General features: G+C 43.4%; 1 protein-coding gene across 5 annotated transcripts in view; it reads right to left on the bottom strand.

Annotated features, from left to right (window-relative positions):
• Nucleotides 1–12,428, bottom strand: part of ZZEF1 (zinc finger ZZ-type and EF-hand domain containing 1) — a 116,717-nt gene that overhangs the window by 35,330 nt on the left and 68,959 nt on the right. For all 5 annotated transcript variants that reach the window (XM_036341280.1, XM_036341276.1, XM_036341278.1 and 2 more), the window contains exons 29-36: nucleotides 11,708–12,179; nucleotides 10,877–11,041; nucleotides 7,053–7,172; nucleotides 6,207–6,368; nucleotides 4,538–4,667; nucleotides 2,604–2,742; nucleotides 898–1,063; nucleotides 23–285 (exon numbers count right to left, since the gene is read on the bottom strand). In XM_036341280.1, the coding sequence (XP_036197173.1) occupies nucleotides 23–285; nucleotides 898–1,063; nucleotides 2,604–2,742; nucleotides 4,538–4,667; nucleotides 6,207–6,368; nucleotides 7,053–7,172; nucleotides 10,877–11,041; nucleotides 11,708–12,179 (1,617 nt within the window). The remainder of the gene's footprint in view (nucleotides 1–22; nucleotides 286–897; nucleotides 1,064–2,603; nucleotides 2,743–4,537; nucleotides 4,668–6,206; nucleotides 6,369–7,052; nucleotides 7,173–10,876; nucleotides 11,042–11,707; nucleotides 12,180–12,428) is intronic.

Below are 12,428 nucleotides of genomic sequence, written 5' to 3'. Positions count from 1 at the left end.
TCTGTGCATGAGGAGCAATCACCTTTTCCCTGGTGAGCCTTCATGAGACAGTCCCCGACAAGCTGCATGCACTGGCTCCGCAGGGTGATGGCACAGCTGCGGGCCCGGGGATCCAGCTTCTCACCATCCACTTCCTCTGAGCTGGCCAGGTGGGCACTATAGAGAGCCAGGGCAGCAAAGAGCAGCCAGGCATAGTTGTGGATGTAGGGCTGGATGAGCCTCTGCCGGTCGCTGCTCCGGATGGTCACCATCGGGTGGGCCGTGATACTGTGGGTAGGCAAATGGCTGCAAAGGAAAGACATTTTTAAGGCCTACACCCTTTTGTGAGGCTCCAAAAAGGAGAACAGAGCCTCAGGGGAGCACGTGCATGGTCACAACTGAGCATTCATTACCTCTAAGGCTATGGCTATTAAAAATTTAAAGGTAAATAGGTGTCTTCACCCAGAAAAATGAATAAACACAAACGTTGTACATATCATTTCAGGATTTCACAACCCCCAGAAAACTGTATATGAAAACCAGAAGATGTAAGAGCTCCTTACTGATAAATTTTGTAGGTGGTAGTTACAGCATATTGGTAATGTAAGGAAATGTCCATAATTTTCAGAGATGGATATGAAGTATGTAGAAAAGAAATGATTTAAGATATGTAATTTGCTTGAAAATACTTTAACAAAGAAAAAAAAGAGGAAGGAATAAGCTAAGCACACAGAGCAAAATCTTCCCAACTGCTCATTCTGGGTAATGGGTGTTATGGGGATTCATTGTACTAGTACTAGTTTCTTTACTTGTAGGTATATTTAAAATTTTTTATGATAAGAGGTTTTAAAATGATAAAAAATAGCCAAGGAATACATAGAAAAAAAGTTACAGGGTTAGAGGACATCTGAGACATACCCATAGGAATATTTCTTTGCTGCATAGCATCCATAGCAAAGGTCAAAGTCATCGCACACATTGCAATTCATCCTCCGGCCTATGATCAAACCCTGGCAGTGGTCACAGGTAAACTCCATGTTGACCATTTCGTGGTCATCTCCGTGGCCCTCAGGCTTCACCCCACCTGAGGAGAAAAATATCAGTGTGAGGTGGACTGGGCAAAGGGCTCGTAGAATGGCTGCTTCCAAACCTAAACCAACCCCAGAAGCAGAGCTGTTCCCAATTCACTGATCAGGACATTAGGAGCCACAAGCATCTTCTGGAGACCAGGCATTCTGCCCAGTGGCTCTGCGCATATAGAGGAACAATATTCTCTGCACAGAACGTCTTATCAATGGTACCGTGGACTGACGCCCTTTTCCAGCGCAGCAGAGACTGATCAAATCAATGACCAATTTCCATTATGACCACTGTTTGGTAGAAACAAATCCACGTGCCCATTCATGAGCTACCTACTAGGACCCCTCCTCTGACAAGTATTAGGCATCTACTGTGTATTCCTGGTAATAATCATTGAGGAGGGACCTGGTTTTTGCTCTTACCTTTTCATTTCAGAATCAGAGATTAAAACAGACTTCATAACCCCATAGAGAGAAAGGATGTTAAACACAAAAGAGATTGACTAACTGCTCTGGTTTCCTTCCTACTCTAGTGGGTCTCCAAACACTGCCATAGACTCTACTTACTGATCCTCACACCTGACCCACTTCTGTTCCCACTGCCACAACCCTAGCCCAGACACTAATCCCCTTGTCACCACTGTGATTGACTTCCTAAGGGAAACTCATATGGACAGAACCACCTTCCTCTAGCATAGCTCTGATCATGTTAATATTCTGCTTGAAAAACCTTCCTGCTCTCTGTAGACTCATTCAAATTCCTTAGCCTAGTATCTCAGGGCCCCACAATCTGAGCCCCGCCTGTCTCAATCCATCACTCAGCTGGACACGTGAGCTTGTCTACCTAAGCATGGACAGATGCTCACTCCTCTGGCACTGGACTTTCTGCTCTGGATGGTGATGCACTCACTCTCTAATGTTTCCTTCACATCACCCAGTTCTAACTTTTTTCAAAGACCAATTCACATTCAACCTCCTCCACAAGCCTTCCCTGCAGCAGTGATCACTGCTCCTTCTCAATGTTTCCAGAATAATCTGCACTTCTCCTCTGTAACTCAGTATGCACACTCGTGTACTAGAACACACATGCCCAGTCTCCTTCCAGGGCAGGGCTGTATCTTTTACCACTGGGCCACGTGCACAAAGAGCACTCAACTGCTCACTACTGTTGGTCTGTTTTACCTCAGCACCTACAAGTCAAGAGTTTCAAGAATTTTTGAAGTTTGCTTTTTGTGTATGTGTATTTTACTAATTCTAAACACTGCATGATTCAGAGGAAAACTAATTTCCCGGAAACTCAACTGAAAGTACATTCATTGGTCCTGAGTACTTATCAAGTGCCTACATCCAGCATGATGGAAGGTAACAGAGCTCTGGAACCTAAGATTCAACTGGGGAGATAAGGCTCATATTTGCTAACAAGTCAGAGAATACTACTGGGCAGTATCTTCATTTAGTACAAAAAGAATCTAAAAATGGACAAGATCACAGAAAACAGAAACAATTATTCCTTTTGGGCATAGCGTATGCAACCATCGAATTTACCTAGGAAGCAAGTTTTGCAGAGATCCATGTCACTGCACTGCAGGCACCGGTAGCGATGCCAGGGGGCAATCTCATCACACCCATCACAAGAGATGTCCACATTTAACAGGTCACAGTAGCGAGCAATAAACATGTGCATCTGTAAGGTGAAATAAACACAATTATCCAATAGCCACTATTCATTAATCAATCCATTCTTTAATAGGTCCTTAAAATATTCCAGGCATTGTACTAGGTGCTAGGATTAGGAAATGAAGGAGCTTAGTGTCTAGTTGGGAACTCCCTCCAGCAAACAGATGATACCATACAATATAATAAGGGTTTTGATAGGCATATAAAGGAGGCTTAGAGAACACAGAAGAGGGACATCAATGGGTGTCAGGTTTTTCAAAGGAGATAATTCCTCAATTGTGACCCGAGGGACAAATTGGTATTAGCTAGGTGGGGTTAAGGGTGAGAGCATGCCAGATAGAAGTAATAATAAGCTCTATAGGAAGCAAAAGGGAGCTAGACTCAAGAAAGTGGCAAATATTCAGTATATTGAATACATCAAGGATGGGGAATAACCAGGTAAAGTTAGAAAGGGTAACCACAAAGTGCCTCCAGTGCTAGTCTACGGAGTCACCGACCATCTTAAAATAGAAGACTAACGTGATCAGATTTGAGCATGGTTATTACGTGAAGACTGGACTAAAGGGGGCAAGACTGGATCGGGAAACTGACCATGACAGACACTGTTAAAGCAACCCCATGACCTCCCGGTGCACAGGGCTGGGCTGAGCAGTAAATGAGACTACAAAAGGTGGGCAGATTTGAAAGGCATTAAGGAGGCAGAAGGAGGATTCTTGGGGAACCACAGGATATAGGGATCAGTAAAAGGGAAGGGTCAAGAATGACATCCAGCCTTCTGGCTTGGGTACTTGGTTGGACTTGGTTAGTGTTCACAGTTACAGGAAACTGCAAAAGAAGCATTGTTTACTAGCATTTAAAAAGAAAAACCTTCTGGGGAGATAGTAAGGGCACTGTTTCATGAACAAACAAATTGTTTTACGGGAAAGTAACTGGGGACCACGGTACGGTTTATCTTTATAGCTTAGAAATAAGGGAAATAAGTCACTAAGTCACCATACAGTAGTCGTTCAGAGCAAATATGCCAAGTCACTCTAGAACTACAGAAATTTACAGAGAAAAATCGCAAAGGACAATTTGGTGTGCTCCATCCAAGCACCACAGAAGTGCTATATGAGTAAAGTAACTGGCACATAGTAGGCACACAATACTAAGAAAACCCAATGAATCTGAGGTAGCAGATGCCTGGCACAATGTGGTGGTGACAGATTAACACCGAGTGGGAGAGATGGACATGCTGTTATCTGAGCCTAGTGCCTTTACACATCTGAATCATGTAACTCTGATTCCATGTCCACATGGCTGCTTCCATGCTCACCAAGCAACCTGATTGAAACATGGCTTCCCATGTTGCTTGCCTATAGGAGAGGTCAGGGCCTTCAACAATTCCATCTCTCACTGTAAATTAATAAACTGGCCTCATGAGCTCATTTTCTGTGAGTCTAGTTCTATGGGAGAGAGCCACTCCCTGAGTGTGGTCAAGTCAGTATCCAGGGCCCCTCAGGTAAAGACCACACTCAGTGACAGTGCACTCACTAAGGCAGTGGTCGCCAACCTTTCGGACCTCACAGACCACTGGTTGGCGACTGCTGCTCCAAAGGTTTCCTTAAACCAGCGGTCGCCAACCTTTCAGACCTCACGAACCCACCAATAGTCTAGGGACCACCGATTGGCGACCACTGCACTAATGTACTGTCTGCCCCCTGAGCCCTCTCAGGAGACAGCTTGCTGCACTCCCCCAGGCAGACTCGCCTCTCCAAACTCCTAGCCAATCACTTTAGATTACTCTAGTTGAAATGTCTTACTTTCCTCTGCTTCTCTGGATCTTCCTGGGCTATTTTTTCAAACCAGGTCTCAAACATGCCATCCTGACACTCATCCATCCATTCTGAATTCTGCTTGGCATCAGCAAGCTCATCTTCTTCACTCCATTGGCTGAAAGAAGGACAAAAAGAGAGGAAAGCATGCCTCTCCCAACAATCCTAGAAAGTGCTGGTTAGCAGACTGTGTCCCATGGGTCTAAAACATGGGGTATTTTTAAACTCAGGGGAAGAGGTCAATTTGCTTTTCAAAATCCCAAGATTTTCCAGATGCTTGATAAATATACACCAATAAAAAGGGAGATGCCCTTTTCAGGGCAGACTACAATGGCTGAAGAACTAGAACTTAAAAAGTTGTACCTACATGGCATAATTCTACTTGACAACCTACTATGTGCCAGGCACTGGAGCCAAATGAAGTGATTTTTTTTTTTAAAGTCTTATTTGGTCATGCTCAGCTCACCCTAGTGGGATCAGCATGAGAAGAAAATCAGGAGACCCAGGGGCTTTAACTCTCCCACTAGCTGCTGCAAGATCTTAACACAGCACTCAGCTTGGTCCCCAGTTTCCTCATTTCAAATAAAATTTCATATAGATAATCCATGGGCCCTTTAGCTGCAAAATTGTAAATATCCATTATTTCAGTTTACAGTTTGTTTTAGTCACTAGAATTTTAAATACAAAATGATTTGCTCGACAGAAAATGCAAAATAAATTACCAGCCAACAAATACTCATTTGTTCATTCATGTGTTCCAACAAACTGACTTAAGTCCTGCTCAAACTGAGCTCTGAGCTAGGTGCTATCAGGGACTGGGAGGCCAGGTGTGGTCCCACCCAAGGACTCATCACATAGGTGCAGACAAAGCCTGAAACAATGAGCAGACTGCCAGGTGACGGCCCCTGTGCTGTGTCCCCTCTGTCAGCCAAGGGCGCCCTCTGACAGCAGAGCCATGGCTGAGGTTTGGTAAACAGAGACAACTTGAATTCTATCTCCTTTTCCCAGAATATCTCTTGAGAGAACTGCTCTGGTGTTAACTCATTCATTTATTTCCTCCTAATTCTCTCCTCTTGCTTTTCTTCTCCCATTCTCTTCTCATTTCTTTTCTACCCACATGAGTGCTTACTGAGTAGCTTGAGCAGTGTGGAAAGACATTCATTTAAAGAGGAAAGGAAAAAAACCCTTTGCAAACTATTTTTTTTCCTCATGCTTTAAGTCCTTATAATGTGCAAGATGTTACAGTGGCTAAAAGCACATATACACATAACAAAAAATAAAGAAAAGGATTCTTCAATTTAACAAGCTATACAATTCCAAAAATGCAGAGAATCCTCATCCTCCGGGTGTACAGTACCACCACCACCAACTAGCTTACATACACGACCATGTACCAGGGCCTGGTCCAACTCATTTATTCCTCCCAACAATTCTGTGAGGTAGGTGCCATTACTATCTCCAGCTCTAAACATGAGGAAACTGAGGCACAGAGCGAGTGAATAACTTCCCCAAGGTCACCAGCTAGTATGTAGCAAGGCCAGGATATTGCACAGAGAGCCCAGCTCCAGAGTCCATGCTCTGAACCCCTATGCTACATGCAATCCCTGTACTGCACACTTGCCTTTAAGAGCTGCAGAGTGTGGGACTGTGCTCTTACCTGATCACACTGTCATGGACACTTATATTTTCTTGTGACATTTTCATGAGGAGATCTGGTAACTGAATGTCAACAAAGAAGGTGAGATCACTGGGTTCCCAGCCCATATCCAAGAGATGAAGTAGAGCTGTCTGAACACAGGATAAGGCAGGCAGCAAGGACCTAAAGAGACCATAAAAGTGAGAGTTATCAAAGCTGCACATCACCAACAGAGACAAGACAGAAAGAACGGGAGCTGGTCTGACTGAAGTAGAAAGCACAGGGGAACTCCAGACTGCTGGTCTGGGTTCCTTATCGTCACCTCTCAAGTTTCTCATACTCCATACAAACCTTCTTCAAAAAACAGGAGTTCAAAAAGCACAGAGTAAGATTCCCACTTTGCCAGGACTACCATAGGGGACATTTAATGGTAAAGGACTGACTAGTAAAAATCACCTCTCAATAAATAGCAAGAGCAGGGCCAGCCCCAACTTAGATTATGCAACTTAGATGTAGAAAAGAACCAACTGATTTAAGGTTTAGTCCAAACCACGTACTATGGAGAAGACTGGGGAGTGGCTTTATTATTTGTTTTAAAACTGTACACAATATAATAAAAACTAAAAATAACAAGTTACAAATTCTTAGATAAACCAAGACCCATCCCTTTTAAAAAACTGTACACCCCATATAGAATAAAAGCTGGGAGAAAATATACTAATAAGTTAACATTAGCAATTAGCTCTAGATGGTAAGATTAGGGGTTATTTTCATTTTACTCTTTGTACTTTTCTACATTTTCAACACTGATTTTAAAATCAGAAAAGGTATAAATTTTTCCTTAGAAATGACCAAGTTATCCAGTACCTGTCATTTATGCTACTAAATCCTTTAATCGCTTTGACCATAAAGAGAACAAATCGATAGTAAGTGTCTCGAATTTCTTTGTGTAGAGCTGCACCACAGCCTTCCAAATGTCCAAAATAACTAGAAACAGAGGAAATCATTGATCACTTACTTGTCAAAACATCATTTATTTAATAATAATTTTACATGAAAAAGAGCTAGGAAGAAGCAAACAATGAAGTGGCACAGAAACGTAAGTAAATACAAATATACTGGTAATAACTTCAGAAAATAACAGACAAAACAGCAAGTGAGTCTGCCTGGGTCAAGAGGGCTGCCACAGGAGTATGGAAATACAATTAATCTTCCTTTGCTAATAAAAGAAGCACCTTCCCACCACTACCTGAGTGCCAGATGCTGTGTCAGGTATTTTTCACAGATTACCTCCTTCTATCCTCTTCATGGAGTCCTGCCCACCCTTTAGCTTCCCTTCATTGATGCCGTTAGCACCAAGCCCAGTCTCTTCTTCCTTGATCCTAGTCACCTTGGAGAGTCCAACATCCATGGGAATGATGCCCCCGTCCCTCTGTCCCTAGTTCTCTGCCATCGCCACCTCCAGTGATCTTCTCTATCCCCTTGGCCATCCCCGCCTGACGGTCACTTCCTTGACCTTGTCATCACAATAATGGCATTATCTCTGAAATCCTCACTTCAGAGCATCCTACTCTGACGACAACCTCTCATCTTGCTCACCTGCTCTGGGACTTCCACACAGCATTTTCAATCTCAGGAAGCCCCACCATGATGCTGTCTCATACTCACTATCTGCTATTCCACCACGCTTTCTTTCTTTTTGTTCCATATGCAAACTTAACCCTTTTCGGTTCAATGTCGAGGCTGACTCGACAGATCAGGCACTAGGAGCAGGTCCAACGTCAAGGCTGAGGTCGACACCACAAACCATTTCAACATTCAACCCCATCAATTAATTTGGACCAGACTATTTGAATTCCAAAAATCAAACTGGACCACAAAGGGTTAAGATCCCATGACCAATCACACCTTAGCAATCACCAACTCCCTTACTTTTTTCTCCCTCCATATACTTGCATAAGAAATCTTATACCATATCAAAACAGCTAAGTGATGCTGAAAGAAACACCACACAACCAAGCTTACTATAACTCTTTAAATTCACAACCATAACTCTCAAATAAGCACTCAAAATTGTCAGGCAATCAGACTGACTTTCTCAATTGTTATTATTACTTCAAACCTTCCTACTTCTCCGTAAATTGCCACTATCTCCTCTTAAACCATATGGATAGCTGATGACTATCCATATATATATATATACACACAAACACACACACACACACACAGAGATTACCTCCTTTTACACATATACATACACACACATATATATACACACACACACACACACACACTAGAGGCCTGGCGCACGAAATTTGTGCACGGGTACAGTCCCTAGTCCTGGCCTGTGTTCAGGGCTATCTTCCCCGGCTGCTGGCAGCCAGCCCCGCCACCCACCACCACCCATCCCCAGTTCCCTGTTCCCCATCAGGTGATCGGAGCCTGCTGGATGGAGGAGGGAACGAGAGGCTGGCTGTTCCGCTTGCTTGCTGGCCCTGCCCCCTGCCGCCGGTTGCCCTCTGTGTGCCGCCGGTTGCCCTCTGTGTGTGGGGTGACCAGCGGGATGGGGGCCTTGGCCTGGTGCCACCTGAGTCCACTGCCACCCACCCCCAGTTCTCTGTTCCCCATAGGGTGATCGGAGCCTGCCGGCCGGGGGGAGAGACAGAGAGGTTGGCTGGCAGGCTCCAATTGGGCGATCAGGGCCTGCAGGCTGGGGGCAGCTCCTACATTGAGCGTCTGCCCCCTGGTGGTCAGTGCGCATCATAGTGACTGGTCGTTCTACTGTCCAGTCAATTTGCATATTACGCTTTTATAAATATAAAATAGAAGTGATAAGCCCTGGTGGGTGTAGCTCAGTTGGTTGAGTATCATGCACCAAGAGGTCACTAGTTCCATTCTTGGTTAGGGCACATGCTCAGGTTGTGGGTTCGATCCCCAGTAGGGGGCATGCAAGTGGCATCCAATTGGTGTTTCTCACTGATGTTTCTCTCCCTCTCTTCTCAAATCAATAAAAACATATATTCTTTTGCCCTAGCCAGTATGGCTAAATGGATAGAGCGTTGGCCTGCAGACTGAAGGGTGCTGGGTTAGATTCCAGTCAAGGGCATGTACCTAGGTTGTAGGCTTAACCCCTGGCCCTCGTCAGGGTATATATGAGAGGCAACCAATTGGTGTGTCTCCCTCACATCGATGTTTCTCTCTCTGTATCTCCCCCTCCCCCCCCGTCCCTTCCACTCTATAAAAATCAATGGAAAAATATCCTTGGGTGAAGATTAACAAAAAAATAAAATAAAGCAAAAAAACATATTTTTAATAAAAATGATTACATAGAAATTCCCCCATCTTTGTACCAACAAAGCTACCAGCCAACTTGCAGCTCTATCCATACTGTGTTTCCTCCTGTACCACAAATAGAGTCTCCATGGCTCTATTAAAGGATGACTGCTCTACCTATGCAATTGCTACTACATTGATCCCTCTCTTCTTGCATCAAGTTTTCCTCATTACTGACTCATTTCCACCAGCATATAAATATATTAGTATCTCTCGAGAACCCTCAGTTGATCCCACATCCCCTGCAATTACTACCCTATTCCTCTGCTCCCCCCACTTTAAGGCCAAATTTCTGGAAAAAATGTCTATAGCCTTTCTCTACATCTTATCAACCCCACCTCCCAATTCTCTTCTTAACCTAATCCAAGGGGGCTTTCGACCCCATGGCACCAGTAAGACTATATCAAATCCAGTGTGTTCTTCTCTCATGTAACCTCTCACATCAGCATTTGACACAACCAACCATTCCTATCTTTTGAGAAACATTTTCTCTTGGCTTCTATGACACCACCATCCCCTGGTTCACTCTCAATGGCCACTCCTTCTTGATCTCCTTAGCTGACTACTCTTCCTCTGCTTGACTGCTAAATAAAGAAGTGTCCTGAAGGCTTAGTCCTGAGCCCCCTTCTTGTCCATCTCTGCATTCTTTCTATGAGGTCTCACCTGTCTCATGGTTTTAAATACCATGTATATGCTGATAGTATCCAAATTCTATCCCTACTCCTGGCTTCTTTCCAAAGATATTTTCTTGATATCTTTCCTTAGATGTGAAAAAAGCAGTTCAAACTTAACATGGACAACATAAAACTCATTAAGTTTCACCCCAATCTGTTTCATTCTTACACTTCCTTTCAGTAAATACATTACCATCCACTCAACTGCTCAAGCCAAAATCCTCCGAGTTTCCTTCCACAGTAGAACAAGGGCCCTGTCTGCGATGTCCACTGCCATATGTGTATATACAACACCTAGAACAGCCCCTGGCACAGTCGACACTCAGAAAGTATTTACTGCGTGCATATTAGCACCAACTGGTGAAGTACTTAGATCAGTATCATTACTGGAAAGGAGCATTACATTGATTTCACAGCTTCCAGGAGCCAAATGATGAGCATGAAGAAATGGCAATATAATCCTGTCTGGTAAAATATAAACTCATCAGGAGAAATAAACACGTTCCTGGTATTTACTTACTAAAAGGATAGAATAGAGCCCAAATTTCCTTAGGATGAGAGAACTGACCAAAAACATAAATTTGTTTCTTACATAGAAATGATAGAATTATTAATTAGAGAAGATGAGGATTTCTTTAAACAACCCCTGCTCATTGTCCTTGAAGACTTGTAGTTTGTACTTACTCGGTGAACTCTTTCTGGCAGGTCAGAAGTTCCAGCAGGAAAAGTATGTAAGGCGGATGGAAGCAATGCGGCTGCCCAAGGGCTTCTGCACAATACTGAATTGTCTTCAGGACTTCAAGGGTGCTCTGGGCTTGGGCTTCTCTCAAGGAAAGAACCTTTACAACACTGGAGACAGAACTCAAGTCAGGACACCCAGAAAACTCTTGAGCTGGGGCAGAAAGAAAACACACCCCCGCCCAAGTTCTGATGCCATATTAATACAAGGGAGATACTACTGTGAGGTATCAGAAATATCACTCAGGCAGGATATCAATATCTGTTGCTACTTTTAGTCCAGCATTACAGATCAGTTCACACCATCCAGAAGCCCAACAACCCACACGAAAAAATTAATTAAAAAGGAACCTTGGTACATCTTTACTTCCCCATAGAGACAAAGCCTTCATTCTTAGGGTAGGAAATTAAAACATGAAATACTTCCAGAGATGTTGGCCCACTGACAAATAATTTTGACAGAAAATATCAAATTCTAATTTCTCCCAGGGTTAAAATAAGACAAATTTATAAATAGCAGCTACCAAAAGAAAAGTTTCTTTTCTTACCCTAACAGTACATTATTGAGATATAATTTACATACAGTACAAATCTTAAGTGAAAAAATACTTCTTGAAAAGAAAAACATTACCAATTTTTTTTAACATTCTAAAACAAATCTTGATCTATCCTTCAAATATTATTTGCTCATTTTTAACATGAGCTTCAAGCCTTTGGGTAGACTGGTTACCTATGGCTTGAGAAAAGAAAGTGCTAGAAAGGTCATGCCCGGCTCACCTCTCATGGGAGAGTGACTGATCTTTAATGAAGTCCATGACATCCCTCAGCACAGGGTATTTCTCTTTCACTGTGGGAACTGGTCTGGCCTCCTCCATTGACCGGAAGGAGAGCAGCCGGAGTCGCCCTCGGGTGAAGGGGGGCCGCCGAGTGGGAGTGGAAGGTGAAGAGGGCTCTTCGGCTGTGGCAGGGGACACTTCTGTGGCAGGAGGGCCACTGCTGGGTGGCAGCTTCGGCTGGACATCCAAGCCAGGACTCCTGTCTCCCGCAGCAGGGGGCGCTGCGTCAGTGGGAGATGCCGAGGCTTGGAAATGCTCTTCCACCACAGAGCTTGTCCTCTGGCGCTTGTCAAGTGGCTGCAGATGGTGATCAGGTTCATCTGTAGTCACCAACTTGTCAGAGCTTTCTTTTGAACTTATACCCATGGACAAAAATTTTAATAACAGAAGACTCTTCTGAATACATTCTTTTGCTACATGCAAAAAGAAAGACCATGGGGAAAAAGTCAAAATTAAACTTATTGCCTAGTTTTAGAGAGAAAATGACCTATTTAAACTCAACAATTTAGGACAAGAAATACCTCCATTATTACAGTGATAAAACATATTAACTAAGAGAATAGAATCAAATTTTATCTCATTTATATAAACCAAAATCTTCCCAGCACTATCAGCACACTTGAAAAAGTTTTATTGTAGACAATTTCAAGCATATATATACA

The sequence above is a fragment of the Myotis myotis genome, unplaced genomic scaffold (assembly GCF_014108235.1).
Source record: "Myotis myotis isolate mMyoMyo1 unplaced genomic scaffold, mMyoMyo1.p scaffold_m19_p_17, whole genome shotgun sequence".
Classification (NCBI taxonomy): domain Eukaryota; kingdom Metazoa; phylum Chordata; class Mammalia; order Chiroptera; family Vespertilionidae; genus Myotis; species Myotis myotis.
This window is presented reverse-complemented; position numbering and strand designations above follow the sequence as displayed.